This window comes from Phymastichus coffea, unplaced genomic scaffold (genome assembly GCF_024137745.1).
Source record: "Phymastichus coffea isolate CEN01 unplaced genomic scaffold, Cenicafe_Pcof_1.1 PCOF00054, whole genome shotgun sequence".
NCBI classification, from domain to species: domain Eukaryota; kingdom Metazoa; phylum Arthropoda; class Insecta; order Hymenoptera; family Eulophidae; genus Phymastichus; species Phymastichus coffea.
The window spans coordinates 1,264,531-1,286,683 of NW_026706865.1; the positions used below are offsets into that span (position 1 = coordinate 1,264,531).

General features: G+C 42.7%; 1 protein-coding gene across 3 annotated transcripts in view; it reads left to right on the forward strand.

Annotated features, from left to right (window-relative positions):
- Positions 1 to 22,153, forward strand: part of LOC131665815 (dystrophin, isoforms A/C/F/G/H) — a 175,165-nt gene that overhangs the window by 118,857 nt on the left and 34,155 nt on the right. For all 3 annotated transcript variants that reach the window (XM_058937963.1, XM_058937964.1, XM_058937962.1), the window contains exon 39: positions 19,276 to 19,448. In XM_058937963.1, coding sequence (XP_058793946.1) covers positions 19,276 to 19,448 — 173 coding nt within the window. The remainder of the gene's footprint in view (positions 1 to 19,275; positions 19,449 to 22,153) is intronic.

Sequence of the window (22,153 nt, forward strand, 5' to 3'; positions counted from 1 at the left end):
CTTGCCAGTCAGCAGTGGCGCTCGATGCAAATTAAAAGCGGCAAAAGCTACGTCCAACTCTGGAATGTGAATTGCTCGGCGCAACAGCGCAAACAGACCAGAGATGAAGCGTTAGCCGGCGCGCGCTGATTCGCATAATACAGGCGGATTGGCGCAACCACGAGAGAATCCCACTTTTATATTCGCGCTCGCTGCATCCATTCGCCTCCCAGGAGGAGATGTCTCTTGCTTCCTTCTCGACCGGAGCAATGCAATTGTCGATCTCGGCGTCGCAGCGCGAACGATTGTTCGATGTAATTTTTTGCCGAGGCCGCTGCCTTACACTCGCCTGGAGAAGAGAAATGGCTGCTTGTTTGTCCGCCAGCCGGCGAGCGAGCTATCGATTGGATGCGCTCCGTATATTTCCATTGAGAGAAATAATGGGGAGGGGGTGCGCCCGACAGCGAAAAATCAAATTTTATCGCTGATACTCTATCGGAATATCGCTCTTGAAATCAAGTCGTGACGCGCGCGCTACTTTATCCTTTGGCCGTCTCAGCACTGCTAACAATTACCAACGCACAGAAGGATTGCGCATGAAAGTCTGCAGCAACTGTATTGCGATTTGCCGACGCGGAGGACAATGAGATCCGGCGGACAGAGCCAATTCACTCTTGGATAGCGACGCGAGTTTTCACAATATCAAAATTTCCGCACGCTTTCTCCTCCCGCCCCCTCTCGCGCCGTGGTAGGAAGAAAATGCAGCCAACTTTTCCGCGATTGGCGCACACGTGTGTTCTTATATATCGACGAATGCCAAGAGCCGGGACTACTTCCAGCAGGCTACTTCTTTCTCTCTGCTCCACTCTTTTCAATCACCGAGAGTGCCCTCTTAACGTAGGCTCCCACTCACTCTTTTCAAGGACGACGGACCAATGCTAATTGATTTTCAAATGGAGCTAATACCGCGAGTTATTTTTCCGAGAAAATCTTGTTCGAATAAAGAGAAACTTTGTACGTCCCAATGTCAGCAAACACCACAAAAACCTGGCTATATGCAATCGTTCCATATGATTACCGAAGCTGTTTGGATGTTTGTGCGCAGGACACTTCCATAACTTCCTTCTTGAGGGAATTACGCCGACGTTGGAGCCTACTCTCGCGAGAAATTGCACACGATTCAATACTTTGAATCCAGCCGAAGCGACAGGGTAAATTTAGATTGCCCACGAGGAAAAACACGTTTTTAAGACTACCTTGATATCCGTGTTTACACGACCAACTCGCACGCCAAATGTTCAACGGGATAATGAAGAAGCACAGTGGAGAACAAAAGCCAGGATTTCGGAGAAATGGATTAGACAGAACAAAGAGAAAAACTGATGAAACTGATGGGGAGAGAGTGACAAAGAGAACGAAGAAAAAAAGAAAAGTCTACCAAATGAAAAATGCCCTTTGACGGCCTGGCTATATCGTGTTAATGAAACTCGCGCTCTCCGTACCTGCCGCTGCCGCGCGGAATATTCAATTGTACGTGCTACAAAAAGTAATTCGTTTACCGAGAGAGAAAAAATCTCGAGTTGGAAAAATAAGAGGAATGCAGGGTGTCAATGAAGGCCAGTGCTAAGTATGCGCTTTGTATCGATAGAGTGCTACGTCAAATGTTTGATGCGACGAACTAGCAAAATTGATTCCTGGGAGAAATCGTTCGAGGGGGGGGGGGGCTGTTGGCTATGCCTGATTTGTAAAGCCACACGGGGATTTAAAGGTTGAATTGCAAGAGAGCACTAGAGAGATGTAACGTTGTTGGGTAAAAATTGAAATATTCTTCGGTGGGAAAGCAAAAAACTCGCGATAAATAGTTCGATGGAGAATCCAGCCTCTTACATGCAGATTAATGTAGGGTTCAAACGTAAACGCCTCCTTTTTCTTCTCCACGAACGTTATACTCGCCAAATCTTTTAAAGATCATTTATTATTATTGGATGGTAACGAATTACGATGAAACGATACGTGGAGCATTTATGTTCTTTTTTTATCAAGCTTAATCCGTTCTATTTTTTTCATCTACATTTATAACTCAAGCTTCTGAAAAATCTATACCACCTACAGTCCACGAATCCTCTTTTTTTCACAATCTGCCAAGCTTTTCCCCACAGTACAAAAAAAATCAGCTCTTCCAATGGCGAACAAAAACTCGCGTTGGCCGCAAGCATCTAAAAAGAAACCTAACCCTAACCTACATTTTCAGCACTAAAACTGCACCAAAATTATACTGTGAAACTGTAAAAAAACTGCGCAGCGAATTAGGCAAGGAAAGAGAGAGAAAAAGGCTGGATGAAAAGGCCTCGGCGCGCAAAAAGCGAGAAAACGGGTGATGGCGGGGGAGGGGAGATATAGTACACACAAGCGGGCGGGAGGTTAATTACACGAGCACGAGCTCTTTAATTAACCGACACGATCGATCCGATGTCCTTCGGTGCAGCAACGGCAGGCAGAGTGTGTAGCCCTTTTCCAAGCCATTAAGAGATAAAGACTGCGGGCGCGTTTATTGTATGCGACCGGACGATTTTTCGATACCCCTCTCAGACGAGTGATTAAACGACGCAACCTTGCGGAGCTAATAGTTAATTTCATTACCGCGCGTGGATTGTAAATGATTTTTTATCTTGTTTAAAGAGGTCACCAAATCCCCTCTCTTGTATGTTTGACGAGTATGAATAAAAAATTATATGGCGCTGGTTTATCACGTTGGACCACGTGTGCTTGAAGTAGGATGAGCGTTACTTTTAACGGGACCTAGTGGACAAAGAGCGTTCCCTCTCTGCCCTAACATCTTTTCAATTACTGAGCAATAAATAAAAGCACCAAATCCGTTTTCGATATTCTTCCGCGGGCAATAAAAGTTTGATTATCGTGAGTATTCCATCTGCACTGTGAAATACGTGCTCCGAGATAAATGTCCTCGACGTTGCGAGATAATGGAAAGACCGGGCGTGCGTGCCGCTGAACAGCCAGTTTCCGTTTCGATGTAACCTGCGTCGTGATTGAACTGCAATGCCAGCGCTTTGACGTAATGTAAGCCACGCCGGGTAGCGGCTTATTATCAAAGGATGTCGCAATTATCTCGAGAGCTGGAGGTAACAAAGTCGCGCAGTGGCGCGTGTAATTCGGCTAATGCGAGAGTCTATAAAGCGACAAGTGGCTGGCAAGACGATCGCCTTGCTAATCGTGTGCGCATTAGCACGTTTGGACGACAACTCAGCGCTGTCGATCGATAGTATTATGTGTCGCGGCGAATGAGAAGTGAAGCACCAAGTTGGCGCTTGCAGAGCTAACGCACGTGAAATCCACGTCGACTACTCTTCGCGCTCGCGCAGCACTCTTTTATCGTCGCTTTTATAGTCGCTCGGTTATTCTTCGGCTGGGCGTGTGTGTGGGTGCGCGCGTACACGCGTGCTTCGTTACGGCGTCGGTTCCACCAGAAACTGGTTTTCAAGCAGAATTTTCGACCGAGTCTCGAGTCTTTGTTCTAATTATTGAAATGGACGTTTGGGGAGCTACGAATTGTTGCTTAGTAATGTGGTAACTGAAATCAACTGTGATGACTATGGATAGAGCGCTGACGTTGCCTCGCGTAAAAGTTGACATTTCGGAAGCGTAAACGCGGCCAAGTCAAGCAAAAATTTCTATGTCCCATCAGTGCTTCCACTCGATAACTCAGGAAGTGTAGGCTCGCAATCTAATCAACAATTAATCGTTGGAAGCTCTGAACACTTGGATCTTCGACTTCATTAAGTTGGCTGCGATCGATATGAAAGGACGTTTTCACAGTTTGTTTAACCTCGACGATGACCTATATCTCCACAGCGACTCCGATCAAAAGGAAGAAAAAGAGCGAGCAGTTTAATAGTTGATGTCCCATTGGGAGACGATTAGACGGAAGTAAAGGCTTTCAGCGAAATAGCCTAGCAAACGCCGTGAAATTAGCACGTATCGATCGAAAAAATTAATTCATTTGATTTCTTTATCCTTTTTCTTTCTGCCTGGGCCTACAGTACTAAGTAGATCGTGGCAGGAAAGATTGAATCGTCCAATAAATATTAAGCAGGAAATTGAATTTCATGCTTCTGTTCGCTCGTCGGCGTCCTCGACATTTTTCCTCATTCTTTCTTATAAAGCTCTCGCGAAATGAAAACTGCGGGGGTGCATGGACGCGGTTGTTTATAGTCGCGCGAATGTATATATTCCTCCAAGCGCGCACGCTTATTTACACCCAATGATTTGAGCGCGCACGCTTTTATGAGGATCTAGGATGGCGAACCACGTTTTTTCCACATCGCGAAAAGAATGCAAGCCTACAGTGGGCTCCTTTAGTCGCGCGCATGTGTGCGCAGGCATCGATCGCGCGCAGACACACCGTAGCTTCGGTGTTGTCGATTCTCGAGGCAAACATCTCATCTCGGGCCATTGCGAACTGGCGAGCGTGGAACGCCAAGTCGATAAAACGTCGGCACGCGCTCTCCCGCACACACACACACACACACACGCAGCTCTTGACAATTTCCTCGGAGAAAATAAGGTGAGGCGCTCAACGGCAGCAGCGCTAGCAGCCTGTGTCCTGCTATTGACTTGTTCTTCGTATTTCCGTCTCTTTTCACTTGGGCAGCGCTCCTGCCGAGAGATAGTCCGATTCAATTAGCTCGCATACGTGCGCTACACCCCTTTTTCCTTCGGGCCGCTCTGCTCCGCTCCGCGTTCACTTTGCACTTATTGCAGAGGTGAGCGATGCCTCGCCGGCTTTTGTTCTGCCTGCCTTAGCTTTTTTCTGGCCAGAGTGCGGCTTATGCTGTTGCCGTCTTTGCCAAGCGCTCTGTGTACTCTCTCTATCGATGCTTCGACGTTTACGCGAGAATTTGCTATTTACTCGCCACGGATTCGTTTCTTGTTTGCGCTCGCGTTCGCCTGCCTCCGGCAGCCAAGCATTTCAACTTTTCCCAGTCTTGTCGAATCAATTGATCGTTCTGCAATGCAATCATACGTTGGCTCGTTTCAAGGGCCACCTAGCTGGAATTCAAACTCTACCGACAAAAGAAAAAAGTACGTTCTTCCACGTATATTTGGCGAACTATGATTAGCGAACATTATTTTAGACCGTTGAACGCATAAAAAAAGCATCGACGAAACAAAGACAGCGAAAAATGCACGAGGGCTCTAGCCACTGGGTAAAAAAGTTGGCTTTCGCGCGCAACTTTCCAAGTTTCGCCAGCGAGAAAAAAAGCGAAAAAAGCGGAGAGCCGCAAAACTCTCCGCGCGTTGCAGCTTTATGAAATCGCGCGGCAGAAAAATAAAAGAACTCAGAGCGACGGCGGTAGCGGCACTCGAGGAGTCGCTCGTGTGTTAACGCCTCGACACGGTTTCACTCTTCGACGTCGTTACTGAAATATTATTATATCGCCTACGTTTCTCTCGCACGTACCGCACATATGAATCTTCTTTTATTTTTCCGCTCGCCGGAGAGGCAGGCAGAGCAAATATATTTTCTTCTCGCAGGCTCGCAGGCAAGACATTTTTGCTGAGGATCGCTCGAAAAATCGGTAGTTAAGATTTTCCGATAGGCCCGTGCGCAGCACGCGAGTAACAGAGTATTTCAACGATTTCACGCTTCGCTCGGCGACTGCTCTTCCCCATTCGATGAGTTATTGCGGTTTTATATCATCGGGCGCGCTTTCTTTCTCGCGGACTTTGATTTTTCACTTTTAGTTTACGAAAATCCAGTTAGCTTAAAAGCTCGGCATTTTGGCAGACTAGTGCTGAAAAAAAGAAGGCCTGGCTGCGCTGAAAGAGAGGAAACGAAGTGAAAAGGCGACGTGAAATGAAGCAGTCGAAAATGAGCGCGCGAGAGTTGGCTTTGGCTTTTTCTTTTAGCCCCACCAGCCCGTCGTCCACCCCTCGTGTATTTTATTTGAACGGAACCAGATAGAGCTACGAAAAAAGAAGGAAAATGAGGTCCGCTTGCGAGAAATCAAAAAAAGAAAGCCATCGCCGCTTGAAAGATGAACGAGCCAATACTTTGGCTGCTGTACTGTGTGAATTTCAATCGGTGAAGCCTGCGTTGTTTGATGTCTCGCGGTGATTTCCCAACGAGTTGCTCGACACTGATGGATCGACTCTACTTGCCTGTTATATTGCTTTTTTTTCGAGAAAATTTTTAACCGTTAATTAAGGGTTTTCGTGTCGACAACAAAATGCCAAACGGCTTTTTTCTATATATCCGATCGACAATATCGATTACCATTTGTGCGGTTATTGGTTTCCAATTGTCGTTCGTTTCTTTTTCTTTTTTCTTCGATTTTAGAGTTTCTGCAAACCTGTATGTTCACGTGTTCACGTGGAATAAAACTTTTCTTCGGGCACGAATAAAGTCTTTGGCGCCGGAAGTGAGTAATTTGGCGACGCCTCCGCAATTTTCTCGCGAGCACGTTTTGTCGAACTTTCGAACGACAGAACCTGAATGGGTTCGAGAAAACCTCATGAAAACGAAATAATCTCCCAATTAAGCTCGTCATCGCACGCCTAGCGACCTAGTTTTCTTTATTATTTCGCACTCGAAACATTGCTCATAAAAGCGCAAAAAAGTTCTGCAGTGGCGAGGGAGGGAAAATAACTCCTTCGAGCGCGAAGTAGAAACTTCCATCGCAAAAGCCTCTACGAACTTCAAAATAATTTTCACCGTATAGCAGATAGAAAGGAGGCTTTTTAGCTCTCTCTTTCTCTTTCTCTCGTTGTCGATTATAACCTTCCCTCCTATAAAACCTTACTGTTGCGCTGCTACGTTGCTTTTCTTTTTTCCTTTTCACTTTGCATAAACTGCGCAATTCCCCAACTTTTCGTTATTAAAAATCTCTTCTTCTACTTATTAACTACCATTGATTTTTCTAATCAATTGCGACCGAAGTACTTTTTAAAACTTGTTTTTATTTTCATTGCGAATCAAATTGTACTGTGCCTTTGGTGAAGTCTTCTCATTGAATTCTTTTCAATGTCAATATGAAAAAGAAAGTTTTACTGCATAAATTTACGTATTGAGAGTTGAAATAATTATTATACGAAGATAAACAATATATGTTTCTCTCAAAACTTGCAAAATAAAATATTGCTCGATGCACTGATCTAATCACAAAACCATAAAATCGAGCACAGCTACAATTTCCAATAAGTGAAATTCAAATCGATTCCCATCAAATACAAAATCCTCGAAAGCAAGCAGGATCTATTATAGTATAAACTTGTAAGCATAACATCGCTGCAGTGGTTCGGTAGGCAATAAAAACGTGCCACAATAGTGTTTGCGACAATAAGCGAATAAACGCATCACCTCGGGGAGCATCGCTGCTGGCGTGTACGGAAAACTTTAAGCGATTAAACGGCCGAGTCAGCCGTCGAAGCTCATTACCTTGCGCCATAATCGACCTATGTGCGCTGTAGTTGTTACTGCCTCGTACGCGATAATATCTCGTCGAACTCGCATCAGCTACAACTTGGCCTGAGTAAATATGCACTTGGAAAAGACCTTGCGTTTGCGCAAGTGACCAGGCTTTGTCCAACTTCGCACTGCAGTGCAAAAACAATTCTTACTTTATCAACGCGTGGGAAAATGAACTGCTGAAAAATGCCGCCTATCGCATTCTATTATGAAACCACAAGTCGCCGCAGTCTATGCGAGGGTGAAACTTCAACATACGACCCACGGTATAATCGAAGCCTCCAAATCAAAGGCCTTTACGGCGGGCAAACTCATTTTAATCGAGTGGTGACTTTGTTTTTTCCTCTCAAAGAGAGTTTACAGTCGTCATTTGCATGATCGCACAACGACAACGACATCGGTTCGATTGAAATCGAGCAGCACATATTCATTAAATAAAGATACTCGAAGCAGTCGACAGTTAAAGTACTTTATCGCAACCAACAGCTGGATGGTACACCTCGGTCGTCCGTTGTTATCGTTTACTCGACGAAACGAGATTTCTAGAACCACTTTGCCGTAGCTAATGTTGCGTAATATACTTGAACAAAGAGTGATATCATCATATAGTGCTGAAAAATTGACCTCGTATTCTTCGACTAAATCACTTACTGATGTATGTTCTTTGCGCTATGCATGAAACACATCTCAACCAAAAATTTTTCGAGGAATAGTCCTCTTGATACTAATTTTGTACGTTGAATTTATTGCTCTCTCCGATAGCAATATTGTTGATGAAACAACACTGTGAAATTTGATATCACATCGTTTGGGAGAAATAGAGCCGAGAAATTAAAAAGAAAAAAATAGAAATCGTAATATGCCTCTATCGTGGCTCATCGCGTGGTGCTCGAAGTCGGCAGTTTATGAAAGCCGTTGGGTAGAGCTGGAGCTGAAGTGTGTATAGACACAGAGCGCGCAAACGCTCATAAAATCTTGCTAGAAAATACATATCGCTTATAGTCCGACTTAAGTGATTTGCGCTCGAAAGTATATAAAAAAAACCGCATACTAAAAGATTGCATCTTGTCAGCTCATCGCCCTGAAAGCCGATTCATTCCTCTTCGCGCGTCATTAGCTACCGCCGCACTGATTAAAATCATTCTCTTTTTCTGGCTGCTCGTAAAACTATCCCTCGTTTGTTTTATGCTCGCGCTTAGGCTTTATTGCACAAGACTCGCCGATCAGCTTTACAGCTGCTCGTGATTTCTCTCTCTCCTCTCGACTCTCAAGGCCAAAGCTTTCAATGGAATTGTGGTTGATCTTGAATTGATGCCGAGTTTCAGTAGTTACGATCGAGTTTAGTCGAACGGATGGAGGTGTGTTACGTTGACGAATTGCTGTTATTTTCTGATGTAACTGATATTTAATGCTCGGTTTTAGTTTAGTCGCTATTTGGAACTAAGTATCCTCGATCGAAATACGCTTTTGTTTCTAACTCATGTACATCATCCTCTACTTGAAATGAATTTTACGAACAAAAAGTCGATGAAATATATTTAAATGTGACAAGAAGCAGTCATTTTTAATAACAATCCATCAGATAGCAATTATGGCAAATAATTATTTATACTCTAAAAAAGTGGCATAGTCGAGCAACAAATTTTCAACAATTAAGCGAAACGATATTAAAAAAGTCAAACATTTTCTCTCCTTCCGTTTAAAACTCGGCAAGATAAACTCACATAAATCTCGACAGCTGAAAAGGAGAGGACGAGCTAAAGAATATAATAAGCCCTGGATGAATGCGCGAAAAGTTCCGGCAAAGAAAGTCACGGAGAAAAGAATGGAAGAAAGGAATGAAAGTAAGGGTCGCGTTGCAGGTCGGATCGCTGTAGCGCGCGGCGGTCAAGTTTAGCTATGGAGAAGAAGGCGAGTTCAAAATTGCATGAGTTGAAGCTACTGTCCGCTGCACGGATTTTAATCTCGATAAACTTAATTTTACGAATTACCTGCGCCTGTCGCAGCTCGACTTTTCCGATGAATTTGCGACGAGATATTTTCTCCCCAACGCGGACGGTATCTTCTTCATTCGAGCGAGAGTATCCTTTTTTTTCTGGAACTACAGAGCGGCAAGGTGCAAGCGTTTTCGGAAAAAGAACACGACGTAAGTTCATTAAGGTTCGCGCGGGCGAGTTGGCAAGCAACGAGCAGTATAATGAGCCGTCGTGCAATAAAAGGAAACAGTAAGCGCTTCACGGGAGGAAAGAAAGTACTTTGGGTTTTGCTGTGCGCTCGCCAAATTCTAATTCAACCTCGCTTCGTAAAAATTCTTACACTCGTGGATTGAAAAAACAAAACTCGTGTTGTCCGATAAAGTGCACAAAGACAGAAGAGTGCAAAAGTCGGACAAAGTTTACCGTGTGCCAACATGCGCCAAGAGAGCGAGAGAGAGAGAGAGAGAGAGAGAGAGAGAGAGAGAGTGCGAGTGAAATGACCATAGACGAAGCGAGAGATTCTCGCGTGTGTGATCGATTCGATGGCGGCCCGCCGCGAGTGATTACACTGCGGTCGTACGCTAACTGACGATCTCTGGCTCTCTCTTTGACTTGTAGCCTCCTACCGGCATATATACGTACGATCGCGCGGTCAGCAGCGGAATATCAGTTTGTCGAGCAGATGTTTGCACTGATACTCTCGCACGATTCGCCTTGAAAAGGAGCGCGCGTAAGCCTCATAAACTCATTGGTCAAATGAAGAGTAAAATCTGTAAAGCCAAACACGTAATGTCGGTGCGTGTGTGCGCCCGTGTGTGCGCGAGAGAGAGAGGGTTATTACGTCGTGCGGCAGTTGCGCCATATGGAGAGTCGCGATAGCTGCGCTCTATCGAGCTGCATGCGCACGCCCCGCGGCGACTAATCTGCGCCGGTGCACGCCACTCCCTCTCCCTCTCGCTTGCACCTATGCGCCCCGTCGCTCCTCTTTTTTCTGGGCTAACGGAAAACCATGTTTTCTCGGGGCCACGGAAGATGGAGCAAAGTTTAGATATCGATGGTTACTTGCTTTCGAGCTTTCACGTGCCGTCAATCGACAAATCAGCGAACAAGCTTTACATTTTTTGGTTAGACCAGGATTTACGCCTTAACGAGACATAGCGTAAAGAGAATATTTCGCTGGAAACCTAAATCTTTTTCTTGCTAACGTGATTTCAATGATTTAAAAATCAAATTCACAAATGCTTCCAATCGATTTCTTATAGAAAACAATATCCGTAGTAATTGAAGAATCGTCAACAGCTGGAACATCGTCAATACCAATCGCACTCGGCTGTACTAGCACACTCTATATTTCGGTTCGTGAACTTTTCATACAGCCATTACCAAAGACGCGCCAAGCCATTGTAAACTCCAATCAATGCAATTCCCGAATTCGCGAAAGCGTATTTTGGCTATAGTGCATTGATCCTATACAGAGGGCGGCGCGGCGCATTCGATTTTACCTTTTGGTCTTCGGCTTGAATTAGATTGCACAGCCGCCGACGACGACGACGCCGCCACAGCACGCCAGTTTAGAAACTTGTCAGATTCAGGCTCGAAACCGGAAGAAGCCCAGAGACTCTCTGCACGCCAACTTCGACTTCTGATAAACCATTCATGCTACCTTTACTTACTCCGAGAAGAAATCAACACAATGCCGTATATGAACTATTGTGAAATGAAGTTGAAAAGCTTTTTGGAAAAGTAAAGCTGATGGTTGGAGCTTTCGTACGGTATTTTTCGAATGAAGGAAACGTTTTGTCATCGTTATTCGCTTGAACTAGGCTATTGTGCATTTTTATACAACGCGATCGGTTGCCGGGTAGCGAGCTTCTGATCGGAAAACAGAAGACAAACGTTATTTAGGTGTACAAGTTTAGTATAGCTGCCAAAATTACTTCCAAACAGTCATTTTTACCGGAATATATACAGTCATGTGTCGTTAAACAATTAAACCCCCGTAGACAAAGATAAAAAAAATAAATCGCAAGCTCTACGCACGTTACATTATGATTTTCTAATTCGCGTTCGTTGCTCTCTCTCTCTCTCTCTCTCTCTCTCTCTCTCTCTCTCTCTCTCTCTCTCTCTCATCGTCGTCGTTCGCTCGCCCAGTTTAACGACGTTACGTCATTATTGCGCCGACAATTACCGCCAGCAGAGCCAGCTGTACGCATTTACCTCTCGCTCCCCACGTTTATTACGTCCTGCCTGCGGACATTTACTCGGGGCCCAGACGTTTCAATTAGCGAAATTTTACGTTTGCTGACCTCTCAATTTTTCATCTTTTTCGATTATGAAATTATCAGAGAGACTGTTTAGTCTCACGTCTATTATTTTATGTTCTTTACGTTTATAAGCTGAAACTTGTTTTTTTTCTATCAGAAAAACGATAAATAGAAAAATTAGTGCCTTTGACAATCGAGTGGATGCACAACGAATGATGAATTATAAAGATCGAATAATTATCTTAAATCGAACAAAAAAATCCTATGAGAATTTTTACGCGCGAAAAATTTCTGATTAATACGGGGTAAAACATAAAACGGGGAAGTATAAAAAACTGGCTGCTGTGGGCGTACAAATCACAACGCAAATAGCCTCGCAGCTCCGAAAATCATGAAAATAAATCCGCTTTCTCTCGACAAAAAACAAAAGAACTAGATAACGTGCGGCGTACTCGCGGAGAGTCACGCGGCCGGAATTACTAACACAAAGCATCGAAATTGCGAATAAACTTTGAGCCCCTTCGTAATCGCTTCCGTCATGTAAATTAGCAAAATTTTTGTTGTTGCCGATGGCACGTGCTCGTTAATTGACATCGTGCGCGAGAGAGTAAACTTGTGGTCGTGATGAAACGAACATGCTCCCTGTTCCATTTTTTTAACGTATAGCTAGCTCGGAGTTATGGCTTTTCGCTTTTTTTTCTTTCCCGTCGTCGAGGTTTGAGAAATGGCCATTTGGCTCGTGCAGTGTAGTTTGATATTGACTTTTCGTTATTTTTTCCATGGATTGTCTACGTGGAGTAACAAATTATTCATTTTAAATGAAATCAAATGAGCCGAAAGCATCCATAGACTCGGTAAATAGGGGCGAAAGAATGGCAATAAAATTTGCTAACGAAGTGATTAAAATTTGCAATGCGTATTTGTCAGAAAAAAAAATCTAGCCTGGCATATGCCAGACGTTACGTGGGACGAACAAAGAAGCTCTACGCCTGAGCGCGCTAATTAATTAAGAGTACACACACGCTTAGGTCGATGCACTCAGCCAATGATGGATAGATTTGTTCTAGCCAGCGCAGCCATGTTGTTGAGTTTGTCGCACGTTTGATCCGACATAGCGCTACCGTAATGAATAATATTTGAAGCAAAAGATAGCGACGGCAAATCAACGGCAAAGCACTTTTGAGCATGGATTATTCAATTGCCAGACACGTCGGTTTTGCGGAGAGGTGAACGAACTTGGTTTTATATATCGAGGTTAATGGTGAGTGACGTCGTGTTTTTGCGCTCTAAACGGATACTCTCCGCGAGGTGTTACGGAATTATTGAAGCACCTCTGCGAATATACAGCGCTTTACACCGAAAAAGCCTTCTATTGTGGAACGAGATATCTCGTATCGATTGATCCACGGAAATTTAAAATTTGGCCTGAGACGGTTGCCTAAGCTCCTTACAGCCCATTCCGTTCGAGCGATTTTGCCCTTCGCCAGCCCGTTTGCAAAAGTAGTGCTCGAAAAAGCCGAAGCTTATTGCAGGTCAACTGCATAGCCCTCTAATTAGTCTTCTCTCTGTTTGCCTAATGAGCCTCGACGCGCACTGCCCTATCAATTTACCAGCTTCGCCCACTTACTTTGCATATATGCATGCGCGGCAACGAGACTTGCTGTGCCTGCAACAATTTTTTTCGCCCTGCACAGATTAGCTTTTATTATTACCTTTTTTCCTCTCTCGAGTGCGCGTTATTTATACCTGATAATTAAGAAAAAAGAAAAATAAAAAGAGGCTCGGCGTTTGCTTACAAACGCGGGGAAGGAACTTTGAATTTTATTTGAGGCTCGATGGTAATGATTGTACGAGGTTTCCCACCTTTTCACTACCGGTAAACTAGGACATTAAAATTTTCTTTAGCTACGGCTCGCTTCGAGACAACGAAACGGGATAGGCTGCCTCGGCACGACTTTCGGAATTCATTGATATTCGAGGAACATTTGGATTGTGTTTATTCTTGGACAATAATCCTTTGGCATACATGTAACCACAGCTTCAAAAGGCAAACGCTTGTCGACAAAGCACCCGATAAGCCCCGAAAATACAATTGAATGCATTTTAGCTAAAGCAAAGTTTTAGTCTTGGGTTGTAGCTTCATTACGCGTAGGTTAAATTTTCAATTTTCCAATCCCTCCCGCAGCGGCCAAAACAGAGAGCGAAGCGGTAAGCATACACGAGACTGCAGCGAGCGGCGCGAAATCCGTGCGTTTTCGCAAGAGAGACAGCGCACGCGATAAATATTCATGGGCTGGAGTGCAGCGCCACGCCGAGCCAGAGGCAGGCACGAAGCATGCGTAAGGGAAATCGAGACTCGAGACTTTGGATGGGCCGATGTTCGATACTATAGGCTTGCTTCTTCTTTGTCTTTTTTTATTTTTTTATTTTTGTTGGCTGGTAGCTAGACAGATGGTTTGAAACTTCTTGTTATTTCTACGCGGAAGGCTATCGACTGCTTTGGGAACACGGTCCTCTCCGAGAAAATTTAATTTCGTCATCTTTTTATTTCTAGTTTTTTTTCCTGCATTTTTCTTTGAAAATTTTTTAGTAGCCAAAGTTGATGAGCTTTGAAGCTCGCTCGGGAGCTCGAAAAGCTCACAGGTCAGCTTGGAAGCTTCGAGCTAAATCAAATGAGCTTTCGTGGAAGCTCAGCATTATTTAAACATTGCGAATACGCTCTACTATATAAAATATTAGTTTTTAATTTTTTTCTTGTTTCGAGATTTCGTTGCAATAGCCTTATCTTTTCGCGGTTAAATGACTTTTAATCGAGGTTAATGCAGTGTTTATAAATGACGAATACGAAGGTTTTAGTAATGTTGTTTTGTTCGATTATCGTTAAACAACTTATGCTTGACAAGCACGAAAAGAGCTATTTGATACTCAATCATCATTCAAACAACTAGATATCAGGAAACTCTTATATCTAGTTGTTTGAAAATTAATGTTCACGTAAATCAGCCACAAGGGTACACCAGCACCCTAGGAAAATCCACGATCGTAACATGAGAAACGTCATACAGCGTCGTAAAACGTAAACGATGCAAGAGGTCCGAATGCGTTCCTTCCCTAAAATTTGCATGAAGATGACTCTTGGACCTCTCCCTTTCGGCAATCGCGGACCATCCATAGCGACCTTTCTTGTACATTTAGGTTCGTGCAGGGTTTTGCAATTTTCTTCCAATCTCTCTTTGCGTATCGGATTTCTAGTCCGATCGACCAATACGAAGAAGCTCCAAACGAATGACTCGAGCAAAAAGATCTTCGCAGGTGTCGAAGTGCAGGGCTCGGCAAACCGCAGAACTTGGCTACGGAGTCGACGCTTCAACGCCGCTCGCTTGTGTGCCGCAAGGGCTTTGACTAACGCGCTGCTCCAATATTTAGACTCTATTTCGAGAAGTTTGCCAGCGATTGATATACCAACTGTTCTCTCTTAAAGCGATTACAAGCTTTAATGGTGCTGCGAAAGAGAGAGAGAGAGAGAGAGAGCGAGAGTGGCGTTTCGCGCGTTTTTTGCAGACAGTATATGCGCCGTACAACAAACAGCTGACTTTATGGCTTTTCGCGCACGGTATACGACCGAACACAATGAAGCATGACGACGAACGTCACGCGTGCCTCCATCACTGAATCGACCAAAGTCCGTGCACTACATGTTCGCGGACAGGTAGATCGATAGTACAGGCTTGGGAGTGATGTCGACGAAATTGAAAAAAAGTGGACGATGGTATGTGCGATATTTAGGGTGGAATTTGTTAATTAGACTGTTTTTCCTGGAATTCATAGGATGTTTCGGTTTGCTGGATATTTGCGGAATGCTAGCTCACTGTGTCAGACGCTGAATCAAATATTAAATTAAATCAAAAAGCGGACTTATCAAGCTATAATATTTTCGATGAATTGTCAAATATACATCGATACTTTGAATTATGCTCATGATTTTATTACTAAAATTTCAATATTTCATTTCAAAATCACCTCATAATTTTCCATTTCACAAGATTCATTTATCTCATTCCATTCAATGCAGATTGTCAGATTTTTACATCCGACAATCTGCATTGCAAATCTGCAATAAAAGAAAGGAAATCATTGCCTCGCTGTAAAAAGTAAATTTTATTCCATCAGCGATCCCATTAAGTGCTCTTGCGACAATAAAAAAAAAAGTAAGTGCGAGAACGTTAAATTCGAGGTTATAAATCTAGCGTCAATTTTCCAGCTCGACGCTCGCTTAATTGTGTACGAGCAGTCGTCACTTCCGTTCGGTAGGGAAAAAAATTATCATCCCTTGCCTCACTTGTAGTAGGCAAGCACTCGCCTGTCGCTTCGTTTTATGAAGCGGAAAATCCTCTTTACACGGTGAGAGCCATGAAAAGCTACGGATTTTCCGAACCTATATATATATGTATATATGTATGTATAAGTCTGTAGTAAATGTAGACGACGATGACTTCACTTGCAGCTCTGATTCTTTTGAATGATCCTTTTTCCCTTACAGCGCCCGCGGTGTTACGTCTTTTTCAGGCTTCTTTTTTATTTTCCTCTTCTCGATGATAATGCTCTTCGAATTTTATTCTTAATTTGTTTTTATTTTGTCTCAATAGCTTTTCATATTCTTATTCCGATCGTAAATTCATACTTGGAACGTGTGCGTGAATGTTTTGGCCATTAGATGTCGTGTCATCCTAAAGTCAGCTTATTATTTGTAGTGCTTAAATCGATGTTGAGTTTTAAGATCGTTATAATGGCCATTGGAATTCCAACATATGCGATATATTTGTCGAAGCTTGCCCAAGAACTTTGTAACAAGGCGTAATAATCAACGCTATTACGAAATTCACCTCAGCATTATTCAAAAGATAAAGAAAATTTGTTAGCTCATTAGTATCACGAGTCTCTAAAACTCAGCTTAACAAATCTGTCGGACAATCACCATTTAACTAGAAAAAAGGATTGTCAGTTGCAGATCATCTCTTCTCGCTAATTAATATCATCTACATTTACGTAATTGGCCTCAAGCGACAGTGTTGCCGTTGCAATTTATTTAATAATCCGCGCTTGCACGTACAAAGTAGTAAACTGGATTAATTGTGGCTCGTGTGATACATTTAATACGCTATCATCACACGCACTGCTATATTATGAAGATCTCGGAATGTCTACGCGATAATTGCCATAAGTAAGCTTTGCAATCGAGCTTCAATGAAAGCGGCGCTGCGTTTATACAACGATTGACTGGTGTCGATTCAGAATCCTTAATAAATAACTTGCTGTCGACGCCTCTACTTGCCCGAACGAGCACACGGAAAAAGAAGCCTACTTCTCTTAGCCAAGCCAAGTTTTCAAAGAATTTACTTTGCATATGCAGATTCATTCGGAATGAAAGCTCGCGTGACTTGAACTGTAACCTACATAGTCGTGATTTTATTTACCTACTAGAAAAGTATAACGAAAAAACAAGAGCCGCCGCGCGAAAAAGAAAAGTCAATAACTCAAAACTTAATTGGAAGTTTTGAATGAAGAATTTCAGCGACGATTAATTAGACGCAGCAGTAGCAACAGCTAAAAAGAGAAATCCTCAACAGGGAATTATTCCCTGTAGCGAAACTTTCCGTACAAACCGCTGAAAGTTCGTCCGTCGCCGTCGTGCTAATCGGCCGCAAGCCGCTTACCGCTTATCCGTCTGGTTACTCGTTCGCGTACAAAGAGAGAGAACAAAAAAAAGAGGTCCTGGTACATCCCTGGAGAAAGAATTTAATCGAAAGTGGGAGATCGTTGTGTGTGTGTGTTTTTCGTCTGCGGTTATACTGCTAATTAACCCTAACGAGAGGGAATTAGGTTTCGAGTCGGGATATCATTTAGAGGATGCACTTGAGCGTTCACGGTCGTTTTACGCGATTTTTTTCCATTTATTTGTTTCGTTTTTGGAATAATATTCGAAACGGAAAAGGAACTGTTTTTCTCAAAATAAACACCAACGCGTTCCATTTTTCGAGTTATCGTGGCACGAAAAAAAGAAGACACATAGCCGGACAATTGTAACGAGTCCTCGCCGGCCATTGTGAAGCGTCAATTCTTCGGCGAAACAAACCGACGTGATAAATCAAGCGCGTAACAAACGAGTGAATGGTGCAATGTGATCGACAATGAAACGAGCGTTGAAAAAAAAGAAAGAGCGGAAGCTGCGCATTTGCATTCGCATTCATATTCCTCATGCGAGAGAGGACGAGACAGAACTACAGGCAGCGCGGTTGATTAAAGAGACTTAGCACTTTGGAGTGGCGAGCGAACGATGAACTCGGCGACGACGAAGGGCAGTTTTGGTGTTATGCCTTTTTGAATTATCCGATTTCGTGACGGACGGAAAATTGTGAAGGTTTGATGATAAAAGTATTGGTACAATCATGCTACTTGGCTACGTGATCACAGTGGATTATGGGGTCGCTGGTAAAGGTTTTGCTGGCACTTGGCCAGGTGTACGCTGGCGAAGACCACGTTACTGCCTCAATCCAACGTCGAGCTTTAAGCATCGCCGATTGTCCAGCTACTACTGGGAGGATGCGCGACTTATCTATCTGTCCTATACGCTTATCGCCGAGCTGCGTTATTTCGAGCAGGTAATATCGCCTGCTTTTTCGTCCGTTCAAGGCAATACTTATTTCAGATCTTTGCAACTGTATGTCTTTATTTTGAACCTTTTGCTGGCTAGATGACTTCGCAAAATCAATCTCAAGAAATTGATTGCGTTTAATCAATTATAATGTAAATGTGTATATTTCCAAACGAATTAAAAAATAATCGACATTGCGTTCGTTTATAGATAAACTAACAAAAAAATCAATAAAAAAAAAATACAACCTAACCATATTTTTATCTTTTTACGGTTCGTTTACTTCTATGTTTCGGCAATCCATTGTTTTGAAAATCTAAAAGAAAAGAAGAAACTATGGATAATAAAAAAAATTCATGGCGTCGTGAAAAATCTCAATAAATCGGAGAGATTCATCCATTCGCAAACGAGTATTCCACTGCTTCCTTCTGTACACGGCCGAGTAATAATCGAGAAGCGTCGAGAGTATACGTAATAAGTGATGCGAGAGGAAGAGCTTGGACCTCGACTTCTCCATCCATTCACGCTTCGATATTTTCTGCTGTCGAAGATTTTATTTTAGAGAATAGTATTGATCTGTTGATCGTTTGATTGCCGTAGCAAAATGGAAAATATTCACCTTGAAAATTTTATTTATAATTTTGAAATAAGTTATCCTTAATCGTATTAAAATTCTCCGATTCAATTAATTCGGTCTATTTAATTAAAATTCCGAGCAAATCGAACAGTAGACTTGTTCAAAATGAAGTGCAAGTAGTACGAGCCAATGTTCGATCAGCCAGGTAAAATTAAAAAAATTGTTCATAAGCTGTGTATACAGCGCGATATGCAATTAATAAATCAAAGTGTCAAGTTCAGTCGACACCAAGGCATGTGTAAGATTATAGCTAACGTAAGCGGGAATGTGAAATGTTGCAGGACTTGCAGTCAGAGATCGAGACTCACCAGGACGTGTACGCATCGTTGAACGGAACTGGTCGCAAACTGCTAAGCTCACTAGCAAGCCAGGACGATGCGGTCATGTTGCAGCGGAGACTCGACGAGATGAATCAACGCTGGCATCATCTCAAGGCTAAGAGCATGGCCATCAGGTATGTTAAATTGTTATGCATAAATGTCTTTCCTTCCACCCAAAACTTGCTCATTTGCAAAAGGCATAAAATGGCTTCTCGGAATGCCCGTTAAGAAGCTAAAGAGTATAGTTTCGACTCTCAGAAGCGGTAAGTTTTAGGCATGTTTGAGCAAGCCTCCCCCCCCTTGCCCCTTCCCTTTCGTAAGCTTCAAAGGCTTGCGAATTTGCGCCAGTGGCCAACGCACACACACACACACACTCGCTCACGAGCATCGCTGAAATTGTTCGATCGACAAAGTTCCCCGACGTCTCGCTCACAAGCGTAATTAAGTCGGAATTCTCCCTGTCTTGGTTTGAACTTGAACTATCTCTCTATTCTTTGCAGCATTTCTTTCTCTTTCAAGTGATTCAGATGCGAATTCCGAGGATTGTTGATATGAGAGGCGCGAGTAACTTGAGTTTGTGCGTTAAGGTACTATACTACTACCTGTTACGTCGTCCTGGATAATTAGATAGTATCTTTGCTATGTGGCGAGGAATGCGTGCAATGTAATGTAATTAGTTGAAAATTTATGTAGAACGTTTGTCGTAGACATTATTAAGATTATTTAGAGTATATTTAAGTTTCAGTGTACTGATTTGAAAGTCTTGAAAAATCATTACAAATCATTTGCATTTAATTAAGTATCAATTGTATATTTTGTCACTAGGCGGTGTACATTTAACTACAACTATTCGATGAATTCATTATTTTAAAGTAGCGCTCTTTTTCAGATACACTTTCCTTTAATATTCTTCACTTCAAACTGTATGATAACTGCTTTAATATTTTTCACTTCAAACTGTATCATAACTGCTCAATCATTGCGAAAATTTCACTCATTCTAAAATCTATATATTTATATAAAAAATTCGTAAAAAATAAGATAACTCTCGAAAATGCAGAGTCGTAAATTTTCTTTCCCTTTCTACAGACCAGCAACAATATCGCACTTTCCATTACGTATCACAATTACTCTCTTTCTCTCTCCCTCTCTCTCTCTCTCTTTCTCGCACTTCGCGCACCCTTTCAGCAAGTGTGCTATACTCGTAAGCAACGAAAAATTTGTGCTTGCTTCCTTTTTCCGCGATGAATTCGCGTCGGAAAGGAAAAATAGAAAGATTTCTTAATGGCTAAAATACCTTCGACCAAAGTAGTAGAAGTGCAAAAGGAAATTGGGTCTAGCGAGCATTTTTTTAAATTGAGTTGCGTTCCAACGTTAATGGATGTATATGTATATACATATACACCCGACGGGAGGAAGAGTTGAGTGCAGTTAGTTCCGTTTGGCTCTTTCAGAGCGTGACTGAAAAATTTATATTCCTTTTTTTCATACCGATAAGACCTTTCGTTTTAGTAACACTTTCTTTACGCAAAACAAAAAGATGGAAACTATCCGTAGACAGTATTCATATTCTTTCTCTCTCTCTCTCTCTCTCTCTCTCTCTCTCTCTCTCTCTCTCTCTCTCTCTCTCTCTCTTTCCCTTCGTCGTTGATATAAAACAACAAAGAAAGACGAAATGGAATAAAGCACGAGATCTCCGACGTATCGGGGAAAAACGAAGGCGTCGCGCCCTCAGTCGCGTATAAATAATACATAGACGTTCGCTGCGCAGAGTTGAGTCCGGATCAATCTACAATTTTTTTTTCAAATTCCGCTTACTGCGCCTATTTATCTATTTAGCTTGGTGAGGGTCAGGTCAGCTTTGGAGTCGAGAGAATGTTCTGATATTTTTCCTTTATAATTCAACGAATTTGAATTTGAGAGAATTTGATTACTCGGAAAATTCAATGAGAGAGCGAGCGTACTTTTGAAGCCTTTGTTTCTTGTGAGTTTTGAGAGTGTAATTGATGGAAAATCAATTTTCCGGTGTAAGGTGGAGAATCTCACAAATATCTTCAAATACATTAATTAGAACTTATCTTTTTATTTTTATTGTAATGAATAGAATATAATTTGAGCGAGCTAAATGAATTATCTTGATAAAAATGAATAGAGCTGTACAAGTAAAGTCGTACTATTAAATCGAGTAGTTGATTTGCAGTGCGCGAGCAAAATTGCAGTGTTATCCAATAAACTGTCATAATTGGTGCACTGAAAGAACAACTTTGTTGCCCACTTATGAACAAAATCACGAGCTACAACACGTTTATCACACTCACTTACTCGCTTGCATAGAAAAGGAAAAGCAACTATACAACAGCGCGTAGCATTTCCGACTCTTATCAGCGCAGCACGTTTGCTGCATTAAAAGCCCTCTTGCATTGACACATTAACTTACATTTTCCCCTTCTCTTTCTCTCTCCCTCAGTCTCTCTTGACGCTTTTGCAGTGCAGCGGCGGCAGCCGCGGGGCGTCTTTAATTATTCCCGCTGATTCGCGGCCGCGCGGTCGTTATAAACGCGCCGGAGAAATGAATGCAACGCGAGGAAAAATAATCGCACGAGGAGAGAAGTGAAGAAAAAAGCCGTCGTTTATGATTGTTTCAGAGCAAGAGTGCATTGTTTATGAGGCTTAGAATGCCGACTTTTGTCACTGGACGTCCAGTGCTATCGCGGCTCTTCGTGTCTGCTTTGTCGGGCATTTCTTTGGGCGCACTGAAAAGTGTTGTCGCCATTCGTCACGCGATAGAATAAACAACAATAAATCAGATACGTATCGTTTCCGCGTGGTCGAGTGCCCG